Raw genomic sequence first — 16440 nt, forward strand, 5'->3', positions numbered from 1 at the left:
CCCCCCCCCCCCATTTATCCCTGGTAGCTAACACGGAGAGCCCAATGGTTTTCTCTGCAGGGCAGAGGGACTTAGGAGACACTAGGAATGTCAACAATTTCTTGGCTTGAGTGGCCCTGAAGCGGTTAGCCTACCCTCCTGGATGTCCAGGGAGCCCAAGGGAAGGAAGAATGTGCAGATCTGACCTGGCAGGATAAAATCTCTCCAGACTTCACAGGGTACAAGGCTAAAAACTGGTTTGGTGTCTTTGGCTTTTTTTCCCCCTAAACACTCAGCAATTACCCTGAGGGTGAGTGGACGGAACCTGTCTGACAAGCACACTTGATTTCAAGGAAAAGTATATTTCAGGAAATTTGGATAAGATAATTTTGAGCTTGTAGACTGTTTTTCTTCCAAGCGTATGTATACATCTTTTGTTTACTGCTTTCCACTGCCTGTCCCAACTTCCTTTGAGATCTTTCTGGGTATCAAATTCACAAACCACCCCTGGCCTGTTTGCGAGGAGGCTGCGCAGCAATCAATCCTCCTTTTAAGCAGAAAGAGCAATCATTATTTGGTGGGCGGGGCCTTTGAGGTGGGGGTGCTTTTCTCCAGGTAAAGCCTGACCACCAATCCACCTTATGTGCCTGGCCCCCAAATGGACAAGTTATGTATGACGTGCCTACTCCAAGGGCTGTGTAGTGGTTTGTCATTCTTTCAAAAAGAAGCCTGGAGAGAAAGGGCAATATAGGAACTGATGACCAAAGCCTCTATTAAGTGAGCTTGATGAGGTTCACAGAATGAATTTTTTAAAATGCAACCTAATCCGGTAATGGCATCAGCAGGCCTGGCATCCATCCAAGAGCTGGGAGCCGCAACATGACGGAGACTCTGAGCTCCCCGGATTCCAAATGGAGAAGCAATGAGTGCCAGGGCACAGATGGGGCCCAAGCTGCTCAAGGGCAGCGTATGCCCAAGAGGGGGATGTCAGTCTGAGGCTGCTTCTTCACTACCATTAAAACTCAAGAAATACGTGAGGAACAGTCTCTCACACACCCAAACCTACCTCACCCGTAGGGATATTCTTGACTGGGGCCGGTGACATAATAATGATAGCACGAGCCAGAAGCAGCAGCAGATAGATAGCATGAGGTCTCTCTCGGCTTTAGAGTCCCTGCCTCTTCATCTAGTAAAGCGGGTGGATGCTGGATAACAGTGGCTAAATGGCGATTTCTTGATGGATGCCAGGATTTTGTTACTCCTGGCACCTACAGGGCTGATCTGCCTATCAGGCAGATTAATTTCCCCCCCCTCTCAGGGCTTTTTCACCAGATACAAAGGATTGCAAAGGCTTCCGGGCTCTACTGGACAAGAGTAAGAGAAAAAGCATTGTCTTAAATACCATCTGGCCCTCGTTTAGGTCGGTGGTCTTAGGTCACCTAACAGTTCTCCTGATGCTGATGCTGGAGGCTAGGAAACTAGGGATGACCACTAAGTCATTTAGGGCCCTGCTGGCAGCAAGGTCTAGCTGGAGAAGCCTCTGCAAAGCCTCTCTGCAAAGTCGTCTCTCCTCCATGTTTTTTTTTTTTTTTTTAAAAAGATTTATTTATTTATTTTATGTAAGTACACTGCAGCTATCTTCAGACACTCCAGAAGAGACCATCAGATCTTGTTACGGATTGTTATGAGCCACCATGTAGTTGCTGGGATTTGAACTCCGGACCTTCGGAAGAGCAGTCGGGTGCTCTTACCCACTGAGCCATCTCACCAGCCACCCTCTCCTCCATGTTTTATGCTTTCCCTTACTCTTGTCCATCAGCTTCTTCCTCCCTCCCACCCCTACCCCGCTTCAGTACCACTGCCTCCTGAAAAACACAACAGCCTTGACTCTGCAGAGCGGCCTCTTCCTAGGCCACCCAGTTTTCTCTCTTACCTTCTAACAACACATATAAGATTCCTCTTAGCTCCAAATGGCCTCGTTCCACACAGCAAGAGCTGCCACCAGCACCCATCCCCACAGGCCATGACTGTGGTAAGGGCTCCAGTGTCACTTCCCTATCTGCTGTTGAGGCCCTAGGGCTAGCATAAGGGTTAACCACCCTACTTCTAATACTGTAGTTATAGAAAGCTGATCTTTAACAGTTAATTAGCTGGTCCTTGGGAAATTACTTGTACTTCCGATGTCATATCCCTACCCCCCTTTTTTAATTCAAGGGGAAAATGGGGTCATCTGGATTTTAATACAAAGTTTGTGAATTTGGTTACAGAGTTATGACTCTACAATGAGATTTAACACTCTCTCTCCTTGGCATAAACTATTTCAGTTACTCAAGATGCTGGTAATTATTACAATGTTGCCACTGAAACAAATGAGGTGGTTAAAAAAAAAAAAAATTCAGACTTGAAACTGGTATTGAAAAAAAAAACACTCATTAGTACCCAGGAAGTCAGCTCAGAGAAGTAACAGTATCGGCTTCCTGATTGCCACAGCAGAGAACCTAAGTATTCTCGGTGTCAAGTCTATCTGTGGCTTTGACTGGATTCTGTGAAAATATGTAGGGAATGGGTGGAGAGATCTATAGAGACTCCAGAGCTTGTGGGGTGGGTGTAACATGTGGTCTGAGACATACTATTTTACACACACACCCCTTTCCATATACTAAAGCACCTTTAAGGAACTGTGTCAATTTTAACAATGTTTCTGTTTTTTATCTCTTCCAAGCCCTGAATAGAAAAAACCTGTCTACAACAGCCTTCTCTGAAGGGTGGGCAGGATGGCCAGCGGCCTCCCCGGCGCCTCCTAGACCTGAAACTAAACACAACTACAGCTTTAAGACTAGATTGTTATTGCAAAAACCTTTACTGTTGGCTTCGCCGAATTCTTCCATTTTCACCCAAACTACATGTTGGTATTTTCAAACAATTCCTTCAAGGGATTTCCAGATCACTCTCGGATCTTCAAGTCACACCTTAGGAACAACGGATTATTATGGGGTGGTGGGCACTGCCAGAACTCCCAGGCTCTAGAGCAGCAGTTCTCAACCCCTTTAGGGGGAGGTCACATACCACATAGCCTCCATATCAAATATTACATCACAATTCAAGACAGTAGTAAAATTACAGATACAAAGTAGCAACAAAATGATTTATGGGGGGGTGTCACCATAACGAGGGAGAATCTATGCTACAAAATGTGCTTTCTGTCCTCTTGGTTTAATTTTTAAATTTTCCAACAAGGAGCTGGCAAGATGGCTCAGAGAATAAAAGTTCTTGTCATCAAGCCTGATGACCACCCCCCACACACACACACACACAGGATGGAACGAGAACCAACCCCTACAAATCATCCTCTAACCACCGTAAGAAAGCTTACCACGTGGACACGCCACATGCGCACCCATTCAGCAAACCAATAAATAAAATATTAGGATGCCTTTCTAGGTAAGGCATCCTTTACTGAGTGTGTATTCACGAAACAGAGGTAAATTCGGCATAGCTAGAGGTAAGCTGGGCGTTTCTGTAAACTTACAGTGGATCTATTTCTTTAAATCACATTTACAGGTACATGTCTACAGGCATGTGACCCAAATCTGGAAGTGTTAATATCACCTCTTAGAAATTTAGTCTATACTGGTTCCCTGCCCTTCCTGCCCCCACAGGAACATGGAGTGTGTGCACAGGGAAGCGAAGTATGTAGGGTATAGTATATTAACACCTGTGGGGTCTACCGGTTTCTCCAGGGGTCTTGCATCAGTCTGAACTTCAACTATAATCAAACACAGCAGCCTGAATGAAGGGCTCCAGGCCACCCGGGCCATCCAGGGGGGTGGGGGCCTCCTGCCTCAAATCTCCAGTCTATGTGACCCCACCCTCCCCAAGCTCTACCTCAAGAAGAGTCAGGGAAGGGAATTACTAAGAGGCATTTTAAGGCTACTCAACCATCCACTTTATCCTTTAAATAGAGACAAGCTCAACCTTAAGCAGTTAGGACGGGGGGGAGAAAAAAAAGCAAGCAAATAAAACAAACAACAAAACCAACCAATCAACCCACCCCACCAGGTCTGGTAGGCAGGGAGTCCTCCCAAAACACCTGCATTTAAGGTACGGTATTTTAATTAAAGAACCTAGCACATTCCATGTGCTGAGCAGGAATTATTTCTAGAGCACCAAGACACATTTATTGATTTCTTCGCTCTCGCCTATTCTCGCAGATAAGAATCTCTGCAGATAGAAACTCTGCCCGCTGACATCCCCCCCCCCCTCCTTGAAGACCAGGCAAGCACGCAGCAATCAATCTCAGCCCAGCTGTCTCACCTCCCCCTTTAACCCTTGCGGGCCACAGAGAAACAAACAGTACCATAAAAGCATTTCAAAGAAGTTTCTGCCACAAAAGCCACCTCTCCCCAGCAGGATGCAGTTTACTGAGGCTCTGGAGAAGAACTGAAAAGGCAGAGCCAAACTGCTCAAACAGAAACAAGCTGGAGTCCAGATTCGGTCATCATCCAAACACCCCCTCCCCCTCGGCCACACGGGTTATCGCTGTTTAGCCTTTCCATAGCAAGCCCATCACTTGAAAGCAATCAAAGGGCAATTATAAGAATTTCCTTTTGTACAGACACTCTCCACAGCAAGCTAAGGTTGCAGCTTATTCCATTTTTCAAGTTTCATGGCATTCCTACTTGAACAGGAGGGCTGTCATTACAGAATGCTTAGCTGGTACCTCTGTTCTTTTAGCTAATATATTTAGATTACCCTGCTTTTAAACAGATCCAGATACTCCCTCTCTCCCGGTGACATTTTTGTGCACACATGCACATGTACACCCCAGAGATCAAACAAAGCTGAGAAGAATCTGTTGGTGCAAAATGAGAAATCAAATCTCAGCCTGGCTCAGGTGCTTGCTATTATAAACTATGACTAAGAGACATGAATTTCTCTATGATGCAACTCTCAAGAGAGGCAGCGTTCTCCAGACCGCTCTTAAACCTGTTCATTCGCCAGTGACTAATGCTCTCTAGAGCAGCTCTGTGCTGCTCCAATTTCATCAGCCAGCTTTGTCCTTGGTAGCTGTGCCTGGACCATAAAGCTCCTGAACGTGTTGAGGAGAGCCCAGAAAGAGCAGAGCTAGCTACACCCTGCCAGCCTCACGAGCCATTTGTGGGACTCCTCGCTGCACACATTACCTATCTGAAGGAATGAGCACCCAAAGGTGAGTAAGAAAACGGCTTTACCCAACGGTAAGGTCCCAACAACCACATGAAAAATGAGAGCGAAATCAAGTCGTTCAGTGTCCACCCTCTATTAGCATAGAAGAAACAATACCGACATGTTAGGTGGAACCACAATTAACAGAAATCCTCCAGGAAGTATATGTTGTACCGTTTATAGGGAAAAAAAAAAAAAAAGTCAGATTCATCACTGGCTCTGCCTTAATGTATAACTCTTCGTTTGCAGTGATAGTGGTCTGGGCCTGGAACGCTCGCTGTCCATGCTAGGCAGGGTCTATACCACTGAGCTAGGACCTCAGCTCAAAGACTTGATGTAGAAAATGTTGATTTATAGGCACTGGGGGCTGGAGACGGCTCAGTAGGTTCTAGAGGATCTGAGTTCGGTTCCCAGCACCCAAAAAGGGCTGCTCATAATCTCCTGTAACTTGAGTTCCTGGGGACCAAACAGCCTCTTCTGAGCTCTGCAAGAACCTCCCCACACAGTACTGTTGTTTGTGTGTGTGTGTGTGTGTGTGTGTCCCCTCAACCTTAATTTTAAATTAGGATACTAGCTAAGATACTGTGTGCAGATGTTTGACACAGAATCTTAACTAGTATCCTAATTTAAAATTCCGGAGTCCAAGCTGTTAAGGTAAAAAGAAATTTTACTGAAATTATATTGAATAAGACACGCATTCACGAGAGCCAGAAATTGTATCAATTAAAAAAAAAAAGAGAGAGAGACGTCTTCTGGACCAACCCTGAATTATTAAAATGCATGCATACCACTGCCCAAATCTTCTGCCTATTGCTGTGTTCTAGAATGAACATGTTCTAGATGGAAATAATCCAAGGCCAAACAATTTCAGAACAAATGTGTCACCGACACAAAGGTACTTACAGTTATCAGACTGAAAATCTGGGACAAACTGCTCATCATCAGGAACTTGTGCTGGAAAGAGAGGTCTGCTTTAGATCTTTGCATTTTACTAAAAGGCACAGTGAAATGTTTTACACAGAAAACAGGACAGTCAAGAAACTTGCCTTCGGCTAACCAAGCCTCCTGAAGTTGGCTAAGGTCCTGAAACAACTCTGGAAACAGACAAAAAAAAAAAAAGACTCAAAAGGGGGCTATTTCTTGGGCTAAGGAGCATCCAGGAGTCTGCACACCAGTTGTCTGTGTGAGCTGAGGAAGCCATAGCACACAGGGAAAGCTGCACTACCTTCAGAATCGTGAGCCAGATCTGTGTCCACAAACTTCCTCTTTCTGTCAATCACAGGTCGCCCTCGACAATCCTCTGATCGAGATTTCTGAAAGAGGCCAAAAAAAAAAAAAAAAAATGGAAGATTCAAATGCAGGAAAGAGGTGCAGAGAGGGTCCACCCACTTCTCAAGGGGGAAAACGAACACCACAGAGGTCAAGGACAAAACAGGACAGAAGCCAACTCACCCCTGGGACCATAAAAGGGACTTGCTGATCACAAAACCCATCCATGGTGCTTCCAAAGTCTCCGATATCACTTTGAAAGGCTTGAGCATTGAGTAGTTTCTTGGGGGTGGTAAAGAGATACTCCTGTAACATGGATTTCGAAGATTTAAACTGTGGCGGGGGTGGGGTGGCATAAATTTATACAATTCTTTCCTTCTTGCCTGTGTAGCCACCTTACCTCTCTGAGGTCTCTAAATATACTTACACACACACACACACACACACACACACACACACACACACACTTTAGTATTGCCTGTCTACCACAAAAGCCAAAACCAACCAACCAACCAAATCCTTCCCTTACTTGCACTGAAAAATGACTTTCCAGGACATTTGTTGCAGGGTTTTGTTTTTGTTTTTAAGGTAAGTTTTTAATTAAGATTTGCCACTTTATGATAAGAACCAGAGAAACATATTCCAAATGCATGGTGTTTCTCAGTGTATTCTGTAGGTCTTTTTGTAGGTATATGGTAAAAATACCAAGTACGGCTCCAGGAACAAACTGATCAAAAGTATACTTTCTTCACACACACAATTCTTTATTTAAACCCAAACCGTCTGTCCAAACAGGTGTGTATACCTGAAATGACACAGCATCTCCATGGCAACCTATAAAGATTAGCTGCCATCTACTCAATTTCTAAAATAAAACATCTATAAAAATGAGAGATAAAGGAAACTCAGTTCTACTGCACATATTTAAACATCTCTACCAAAAGGCCAAAAAAGAAAAAATGGGGGGGGGGGACAAAAAAACAAAACAACAAACACCATTAAAACCTTTTAATGCAAAAATATCCATGAAAACTCCCTGTCCTACAATGACCTCAAATCTTCAACAAAAACAGTCAAACACCGGTAAGAGCTGGGCTCAAGAGGGGAGACACTTTTCCAGCGTGGGAGGAATTAGCTAGCAAGTTTAAGTGTCACCTTCATAAACACTTAATTTTACAAGTAAAACCTCAGGTCAAAATAATGGGGGGATAACAAGTATTCATTCACCTCAGTTCTAAATAATACACAGGCCTAACTGGCATTTTCTTTTAAGCTGTATACAAAGTAGGGAACTTTTTTCACAGTAACCATTTCCATCTGACTTGTTTTTCACGCTGTGAGCACCATATCAAATTTTCATAAGTGAGCAGGATACAAGAAAACCCTTCACAGCCAGCACTTGGCCCAAGTAATCAGATATTTTCAAAGTCAAAGGAAAGAGAGTTCGCAACTTCCTAGAAAAACACTCCTGCCAAGCTTGCCTTCCTTCCACACAGTGCAAACATCGTTCAGAATGAGGCCTCTCTTGAACGTCACCAACCAGTACCCAAATCTAAGAATCCTTAGTAGACTGTGGAGAAGAATGAAAGAATTCTGTGTTGTATTTTTAAAAAATTTGCCTAAGTTGTGGCCTCCGAAATTCTTAAATGTCTGTTGTGGGTTAAGAGAACAACGTGTAGGAAATCAGAGGGTAAAATATTTTTAGAACCTCATGATGCGCAAAAATATCCTTTGAAAAAATTGGTAAAAAGAAACTGCCCTAAGAGATTCCAAAAGCAGCAGCGAGGATCTTCTAAGCAGTCCTTAGAGTTCAAGAGCTGGAAACGTCGTGTTCAAAGTATCTTTTAAAAGCCTGCAGGGAAGGCTTCGGTTCATCCTGGAGTTTAAACCACTTCCTTTGTGTCGTCGTAGTCGCTCCCCCCCCCCACCAGCCCCCAAATCCAGGGTGCCCCCAGGAAAACTTTAACTGGGCGCAGCGACCGGATCGAGGCCCCTCCCCGCGGCGCGCAGCGAGCCTGGTTTTATGAATGGGAGATGGAGCCGCGGCCGCCACCGCAGGTAGAGGCTGTAACTGGATCCCTCGCGCCGGGCCCCATTCACAAAACAAGACACACTTCCACCCAATTCCCAGCCTTCCCATTCATGAAAACTCCTTCAGCTGCGCCCCCGCCCCCACTCCCAACGCACGCTTAGCCTCCGACGCAGGCCCCTCACCCCAGCGTTTTAGGAAGAAAGCTCAATGCTTCATTCACAAAAAAGGGAGGAAAAAAAAAAAAAAAAGCCTCAGAGCCCAAGAAAGAAACCTGCTTCATTCATAAAGTCACCCACATTCAGAAAACGAGGTGCAGCGCTGGGCGATACCAGCCGCCTCATTTACTCCCGATCCCACATGCCCCCTCCCCTCATCACCCCCTACTTAATCAGTACCCCCTTTGCGAGGGAGACCCCGAATCATTCACGAGGTTCCAGCACACTCTCGACAGGCTCGAAACCGGTTCTCTCCTCCCCCAGGCCGTGGCTCAGGCGGCCCCAATACCCTCAGCCCCAAGAGGAGGGAGTGGGGGGCTGCGGGCCCGCTGCCCAGTCTCCAACTTGCCAGGCCTGCAGAAGTTCGGGCCGATCCTGCACCCGCAGGCTGCACATGTCGGTGTCATTTAACTCTCGGGGTTCTGAAGCAGAACCCCTCAAACTGCTGTTCGCCCCCCCCCATATAAGAGTCGCGGAGCGTTTCTTCTCGCGAGCCTCCCAGGGCCCTCGGGGGCCCACAACTTCGCGCCCCGCACCCCGTTCTTGCACCCCGCTTCCGTAGCCTGAGCCCGGCACCCCGCTCCCTGCACCCGCTCCAGCACCCCGGGTGCCTCCTCCGCGGCGTGCGGAAACCCGCTCTCCGCTCGCTCCGGAACCGCTAGCCGCCCCCGCCCGATGCCTCCCAGAAACCGAACCGAACCGGGCCTCGGGGGGAGGGGGGCGGCCAGCTCCGGGAGTCACCCCAAGCACGCCCAACTGAAGACCCAGAACCAGTCCGCACCTGAGCGGCCACTCCGCGCGCCCGCCTGCGCGCCTCCGTGGCGGGCTGGGCCGCAGCGATCGGGGATGAGGACCGCTCCGCGCGCCGGCCTCCGGACTCTGCGCCGCCCTGCAACCCGCTGCAGCACTGGCCCGGCCCCCGCCGGCTCCGCCCGCCGTCATTGGCCCGCAGCCCAGAGCACACACGTCCCCATTGGTCGGCGGCCGTCCCCGCGGCTGCCCATCACCTCTTGTTTACCCTGTCTTCAGGCAAATCCAGCCCGGCCGCCCCATCATCTGCGGCGCCCATTGGCTAACGTTCGGCCTCCCTCGACGCCCTCAGAGGTCTGTTTTACATAATTTATGCGCTCGGCGCCATTGACCAATCAGCACCGGCTTGTTTATATAATGAATGTAAGGACGTTTTTCATTCATAAAAAACGCGACCTGAGGGGGAGCTTAGCTGAGTCAGTGAAGCACTTAAAGGGGCCACTCGCGAAGTTCCCCCTGGCCTCGGCCTGCACCGCTCCTCCCGCCACCCCCGCGCGGGGCCGCTTGGCGCCAGGCGTTCGCAGCTGCAGCAGCGAGCTAAGTTATCATTTTAGAACTCAGGCGAGAGGAATTCGTCATTCCACACACAGAAACTCGCTGACCCGCCTGGGCGTTCGGCCCATAGAAACACAAAAAACGGAAACCGAGCCCTCTAATCTTAGCTACCTTGAAGAGAAGCCTTAATTTTTTTTTTTTTTTAAACCAGGTTTCCAGTGGAAAGAATAAGTAGTTATCTCCTTTAAAAACCTGAGCTTTTCCAGATCTTAGTTGATGTTTCACGTTGCCTAAGGCCCGACCCGATCGCGTCTTCTCGGGCTAATTGCCTCTGAGCTGCGCAGGCAAGAGGCTACAGCCAGAAACCCGGTTCGTGGACCGCACCGGGTCGGTAGAGGGCCTTGGAAGCACAAATCCCTTTGAAACGTGCGTGCAGTTAGACCGCTGGCTTCTCTCTCGGGCTGCTTGTTTTCCATTTAAGTGTTGAATGCAAGATGGTGTGTTTGCGAATTAGATCCCGTGCAGCTGGGAACCGGGAGAAGCAGTGTTGCTTGCCAAAGGATCGGGCATTGACTGCAATTGTTGAGATTCTTAACAGGGTGTTCCAGGAAACAAATAAAACAATCTTCTACCCCTTCCAACTCCTCGTCCTGCTCCTGCCATTGACAATGGCCGTTCTCTTCTTTTCCCAAGGATGCTTTGTGAGCGAGTTCTGTTCTCTGCTAACCTGGCAGCAAGGTGTCAACGTTTGGAGAACCTCAGCAAAGCGGGTCCCAAGTTGTTACCCTACGGGTGCCCAGTGCCCCACAGTGGGACACGCGGTGTGAATTTCTAGTCCGCGGCCTTTCCCCCCTAAGCGTGTGGATTAGAGCTGGTACTTGGTGTGTGTTGATTACAGTCCTTGACCAGCTTGAATGCTGGGGTGAGACCTGGACCCAGGTTCAGTGGGCTGAGTTATCGGTTTTGCCGGAGACTGGGAAGGGCACCAGTTGAAGTGTGGGCAGGTGCTTTGAACTTTTAACGAGCAGTTCCTTGATTTTTAATTTCCTGCCTGAGCACAGTGCTTCCCTTAGCTCCTATTCTAGTTGGTGGCCTTTTGTACCCGTGTGTTCCCGGCTTGTTTCTGACATCCTGGAGGCTTTCAATTCAGCTTCTTGCAAGGCCCACACTAGTTCCAGATCCTCTCTCACCAGCTTGGTCTCACCACCGCCATCCCCTTCTGTTCTCATCCCAGGCCAGCCTCCTGCCTGGTTGAAATTTCTTCAAGTGTTTCCTACTCCCCGTTGCTTAACTGTCGCGGGTCCCAGTCCTCTAAAAGTTCGTGGCTCGCTGTATCAGCTGCAGTGCAGGCCTCTTGACAGTGATTCCTTCACATTCCTTACACTCCACGCCTGGAGTGTCTCTTGTGACCTTTGCCTCAGACCAAAGCTCTCCATTCCTCCCTGGGAAGAGAAATTTGAAAGTGTGTAGCAATAAACAGGGGCTAACTGGAATGAGGGGAAGTATTGTGTGTCATACTTGATTTATTTATTTGTTAATCTTCGAGTCAGGACCTTGAAATGTAGCTGGTTTGGCCTGGAACTCACAATGTAGCCCAAACTCACCTCCAGTTAGTTGTCTATTCCTCCCCTCCTCCTAAGTGTTGAGAAGGCAGTCATGTGCCAGCAGTCCTGGGTAGTTACAGTAGTCTGGGAAGATCATTGAGAACTTGCCTAGAAGGCACAAAGTCCTGGGCTATAGACCCAGCACCACAGAAAACAGAGAAGTTGATAGCCACAGTATCACATGCGGGGAATTATGCATCATTAAAGCTATTGGTAACTAATAACTTAGTCATCCAGTAAACATTTAGGATGTACCAGATGTTCAGCCAGATCCTAGGCTGGACCATAAATAATAAATAAATAAATAATGAATGCATAAGTAAATAAATAAGTTATAGAGATGAATGAGCTCCAGGGGTTGCCTTGGGCAGCCCATAGTCACACAATCTCCCACAGTCTAGCTATTTCCCCACAGTGAGGCAGTGAGAACTATTAATATCTCCCTTCTACAAATGAGAAACTGAGGTGCAGCACTAGTCGGTCCAGTGTTGAAAGTAGATAAGAAGAGGTCACACTCCAGAGCCCCCCACCTGTGACTGGGTTGAGCTAGCCACCCAGCAAGGACATCCGAACAGAGTCCAGAGGCCAAAATGGGCTCCACTCCTCTCTGGCATCTCTTTCCCCATTCACACCCCACTGTCTTTCTCTTGTTATCTCTGCCAGATATGAGGGTTAAGGGTACTATGAGAAGTTTCTCGTCTAATGCGCTGGATCTCTGCTGCTAAGAACGTATCTACATAGGGGATTTGTAGAACAAGTGCTCTAGTTATCATTCCTTCCCCTCCAGGAGAGAAACAGTTTTGGAAAAGGAAACAAAAAGAGGCCCACCCCCTGGGACATTCTTCTTGTGTCAATCTAGCCTTTGTCCTTGGGCGGTAGCAAAACTCGGTCACAATGAGAAACTAGACGCCTGTTCTTCACGTTCAGTTTGCAGTGTCAGTTAAAGGAGACAATGAGGGTGAGGGGAAGGGAGGAGAAGAGGCCCCAAGCCGGGCTGCTCTCCTCCTTTTACAGGTCTGCTTTTTACATGGTCCCAGAAAAATGCCAAAGCAAGCTAGAGTGTAAGGCCCACAGCCCACCTTTAAGCTGGTATCCAAACTGACGGACAACGGACGTGCTCCTGCTGTCCCCGTATCCCCTTGTGCCTCCTGTTTCACTACGGCAAGTGTGGCCCTGGGGTGAGGGCACATAACCCCAAGTTTCTTTCTTCTTTTATAGTGTGGAGGGAAGGATGTGAAGACAAACACTAAATGGGACAGAGATGTTTTCTTCAAGGGAAAGGGCAAGAATTCAGTCTTATTTTCTAAGATTTAGGAAGAAGTGCCCTGAGGCCTAAAAGAAGAAAAGAAAATATTCCACTGTCTGGGTCTCTAAACAAATCGGGGTCCCGTTGCTCCTTCCAGCCAGGGGATAGTGAGGTCCCACTGTTACTAGGAACTTCCTCTGTTCAGTTCCAGTTCCACATAAGCAGCATTATTTCAGCCTGTACCCCCTCTACGGGTACACTGTAACGATCACTTCTGTAGGTGAAGAAACCGAGGCACAAAGATATCGCAGAGCCAGCACAGAGCGGGAGAGGACTATGGTCCAAGTGGTGCGTGTTTTAAGGGTTTCAGCGAGTGGTTCTATTTTGAGGGCAGCAAAATTTAGGAGGTGGTGGAAGTGGGCCCTGAGGGACAGGCTTTTAAAGGTTGCAGGGTAGACCCTGGCTTCAGAGCATCCTCACCGCTTCTCGGTGTGTGCTCAGCTTCAGCCATGGACAGAGCTACCCTTCCTGCTCAGCCAGACCAGAACTCACTAAGCCAAAGGCCAAAATATATCTTCCCGCCGTTTAATTGTTTCAGTTGAGGTAATTTGGTCACAGCGACCCCAAAATTAGCTAATACAGAGATTGTATCACACAGGGTTTCCCCGGAGCCTGCTATTTAATCACAAGGCTGGGCAGCCCAGTCCCTTAGAAGCTGTACGCTTAACGACAAAAGCCTGCTTTGGAAGAGCCAGGCTCTATTTGGAGACTTTGCCTAAATTGCTTGATCCTTCTATCAACCCTATGATATGTATCCCATCAGCCTCCGGTTTGCTAGATGTGGAAAGTACGACACAAAAGTTGGGAAATTTTTTTTCAAGGACGTGTAACTCGTAAGAGTGAGACTCAGGAACTGAATGTAGAGCCTAAACAAGGCCTTGCTCTCTGGCACTCTCCTGCGTTAGGTCCCATCTGGGGTTCCAATTCTTCATCTGCCGCTCTCACAAGAGAAGTTCTCAGGAAACTTGCTCCAGAAATCCCACCTAGACTTCGGATTTATCCTGGCTGGGCCAGCAAGGAATCACCTTCGTGAAGCCCACATCAGAAGAAGAAATTGTATTTCCTGAGAAGAAATTGTATTTCCTGAGCATCTTCCATGACCCAGACACCCCACATACAGTGTTTCACTCACTGTCCTCCACCCCTCTCACAAGCAGCACTAAAACACAGTTTGCTGCTGGAAAACTAAGATTCAGTATGAGATGTTTGAAAACATGCCTGAAATCTGGGTGCTGTGCCGCCAACGTGTGTGTATTCCTGGCCCTGAAGGGGTGAGACAGAGGGCTCCCTGGGGCTCTCTGAAAGGTCAGTCAGCTAAGCATACACGCTGGGTTCCAGGCCAGAGACTATGTCCTAAACAAACAAACAACAAACAAACAAACAACAACAAAAATGAAAAAGAAAAAAAGAAAAGAAAAAAGAAAAGTGTATATCATGCCTAAACAATGATACTGACAAATGTCCTCTAGTCTCCACACTTGCACACGCACTTGCACCCACACTGGAACACGCATGCATGCATGTCTGTGGTGTCTCATGTGAAGCAGCATGCCAGCTTGGATGCATTGTTCCTGATGCTATGACTGGAAGGCTGGGAAGAGCCCATTCCCTCTCCTGGCTTTATTTCTTGACACAGTCTCCCTCCTGTCTTCTGCTAACACTCCAGTCTTAGATGTTACGAAACAGTCACTCTCAGGGAAATCTGAAGGAACATGAGAAATTCAGACTTCTGATGGGGGAGGATGTCTTCCTTAAGCCCCACTCCTCCACCAATACATACATACATACATACATACATACATACATACATACTCACACACATACATAAAATATAAATGGCTTCACATTGCCTTTCATAACCAGGTCCCACTCTGAAACAGGATTGGCAGATCAGTAATTCCATGAGTTTCTTTTGAGCCCATCCCCCACCTCTAGCTACAGACATGCCTACATGTGAAACCAGTCACATGCCAAGCCTCTCCCTCTCCCTCTCCCCCCAGTAGAATTGCCTGCCCCACATGAGAGACCCTCGGACTACCAGGTTTTGAAGGGAACCTGTGTCTGCTGCTTCTTCTCCACCTCCTACTGACAACCAGAACTTGTAGTTAAAAGCAGGGAGTCTCCAATCCCTTGGTGCCTTCTGTCCATCTTAGTTTTCCTCCTCTGATCTGGCAGCCTAGAAACCCCAAACCACGCCAGGCATGGCAGCTCATGCCTGCAATCCCCAGCCCTTTGCCAGCCCTTTTGAAACCTTCAAAACAAACGAGTTGGAAGTGGGCGTGGAGAAGGGCTCCATGGGTTCGGAGCGAGGCCTGATGTGCTTGTCCCAGTGATTCTGTAGAGGAACTTGATGTGTGGACTTGGCAGATTCTATTTTGACTGACTAGAGTCCGCTTTTTGCTTCCTTTTATGCCCTTGGTGGTGAGTTTCATATGAGCAGAAGTTAGACCTTGCCATGACCTTTTCAGACTTTATTCCCAACTCAAGAGCAGGGTATCTCACGCTCATTGGTTGGTTGGTTGGTTTTTTGTTTGTTTGTTTGTTTTGTTTTGTTTTGTTTTATCTGCCTGGAGCTATGAACAGTCTTGCTTTAGCATCTCCCAACAGCCCTACTGGAAGACTGGAGGGAGCTAAGGGATGAAGGAGCTGGCCTGCTTCAGTGTTGCAGCTGAAGCGTCGGGGGCAAGACAGGCTGTCCCTTGGCTTTTGGCTTGGTCTGTAGGCACTCACCTACACTGAGGTTCTACGGGATCTACTGAGTGGGGTGTGTGTATTTTGAGTTGAACAACGGAGAGATAAACACTGGTGACTGGTAGTGGATGAGCTACTCCATCAGTGGATTTGATTACTTGACCTGACATGGCACATCGAGCCTGACATGTTAGCCTGAGCCAGGCTCCCTATCTATTGCCATGTGAGAGCAAACCACCATAGTAAATATTAGAAACAAATGACCATCTCCCCCACTGTCTCTTGCTGTCTGTCTGTCTGGTGTGCCTCGGCTCTGGGGAGAAGGTAGCATTGATTAAGACGGGAACCATCCTAAGGTCTCCTTTCTTCTTGCTCCTGCCCCTCCTAGGTATCCATTCCCATCAAGAAGCTACACCAGGCCTTGTGTGGCCCACACCTCTAGTCCCAGCGCTTGGTGAGCAAGGACAGGCAGATCTCTATGAGTCTGAGGCCGGCCCAGGCCTAAAGACTCAAAACATTAGAGAAATCCACCCTGGGCCAGCCCTGGCATCTAGAATTGTTGATGTGCTCGGCCCATCCCTCCTTCCGATTCCCTGGCTGTGTCTCATGGCAGGAACCGTGTGCTCGCTGTATCCTGAGGATCCGTTAGCTATCCCAGCCCCCCATGGCACGCCGCTGCTGCATATCTGGGAGGCGAAATGGTTGGCATCTGATTCCCAGCTGGGATTTTCAGATCAGGGTTAGACGTTTCAGAGGTGGCCTGTTTGACCTGTATTTTTTTTTTTTCTTTTTCTTTTTTCTTTTCTTTTCTTTTCTTTTCTTTTCTTTTTTTTT

At 47.8% G+C, this 16440-nt stretch overlaps 1 protein-coding gene across 5 annotated transcripts in view; it reads right to left on the reverse strand.

Annotated features, from left to right (window-relative positions):
• Etv5 (ETS variant 5) overlaps positions 1-15125 on the reverse strand; it is a 64183-nt gene extending 49058 nt beyond the window's left edge. For 2 of the 5 annotated variants that reach the window (XM_029544598.1, XM_029544597.1), the window contains exons 1-4: positions 6637-7008; positions 6410-6497; positions 6231-6278; positions 6088-6138 (exon numbers count right to left, since the gene is read on the reverse strand). In XM_029544598.1, the coding sequence (XP_029400458.1) occupies positions 6088-6138; positions 6231-6278; positions 6410-6497; positions 6637-6768 (319 nt within the window). In that variant the 5' untranslated portion in view covers positions 6769-7008. Of the gene's footprint in view, positions 1-6087; positions 6139-6230; positions 6279-6409; positions 6498-6636; positions 7009-9481; positions 9579-14953 lie in introns of those variants that run through there. The other 3 variants (XM_029544600.1, XM_021209182.2, XM_029544599.1) reach the window with 3 other exon arrangements.
• Positions 15126-16440: the final 1315 nt, after the last annotated feature.

The sequence above is a fragment of the Mus pahari genome, chromosome 12, assembly GCF_900095145.1.
Source record: "Mus pahari chromosome 12, PAHARI_EIJ_v1.1, whole genome shotgun sequence".
In the NCBI taxonomy this organism is placed as follows: Eukaryota; Metazoa; Chordata; class Mammalia; order Rodentia; family Muridae; genus Mus; species Mus pahari.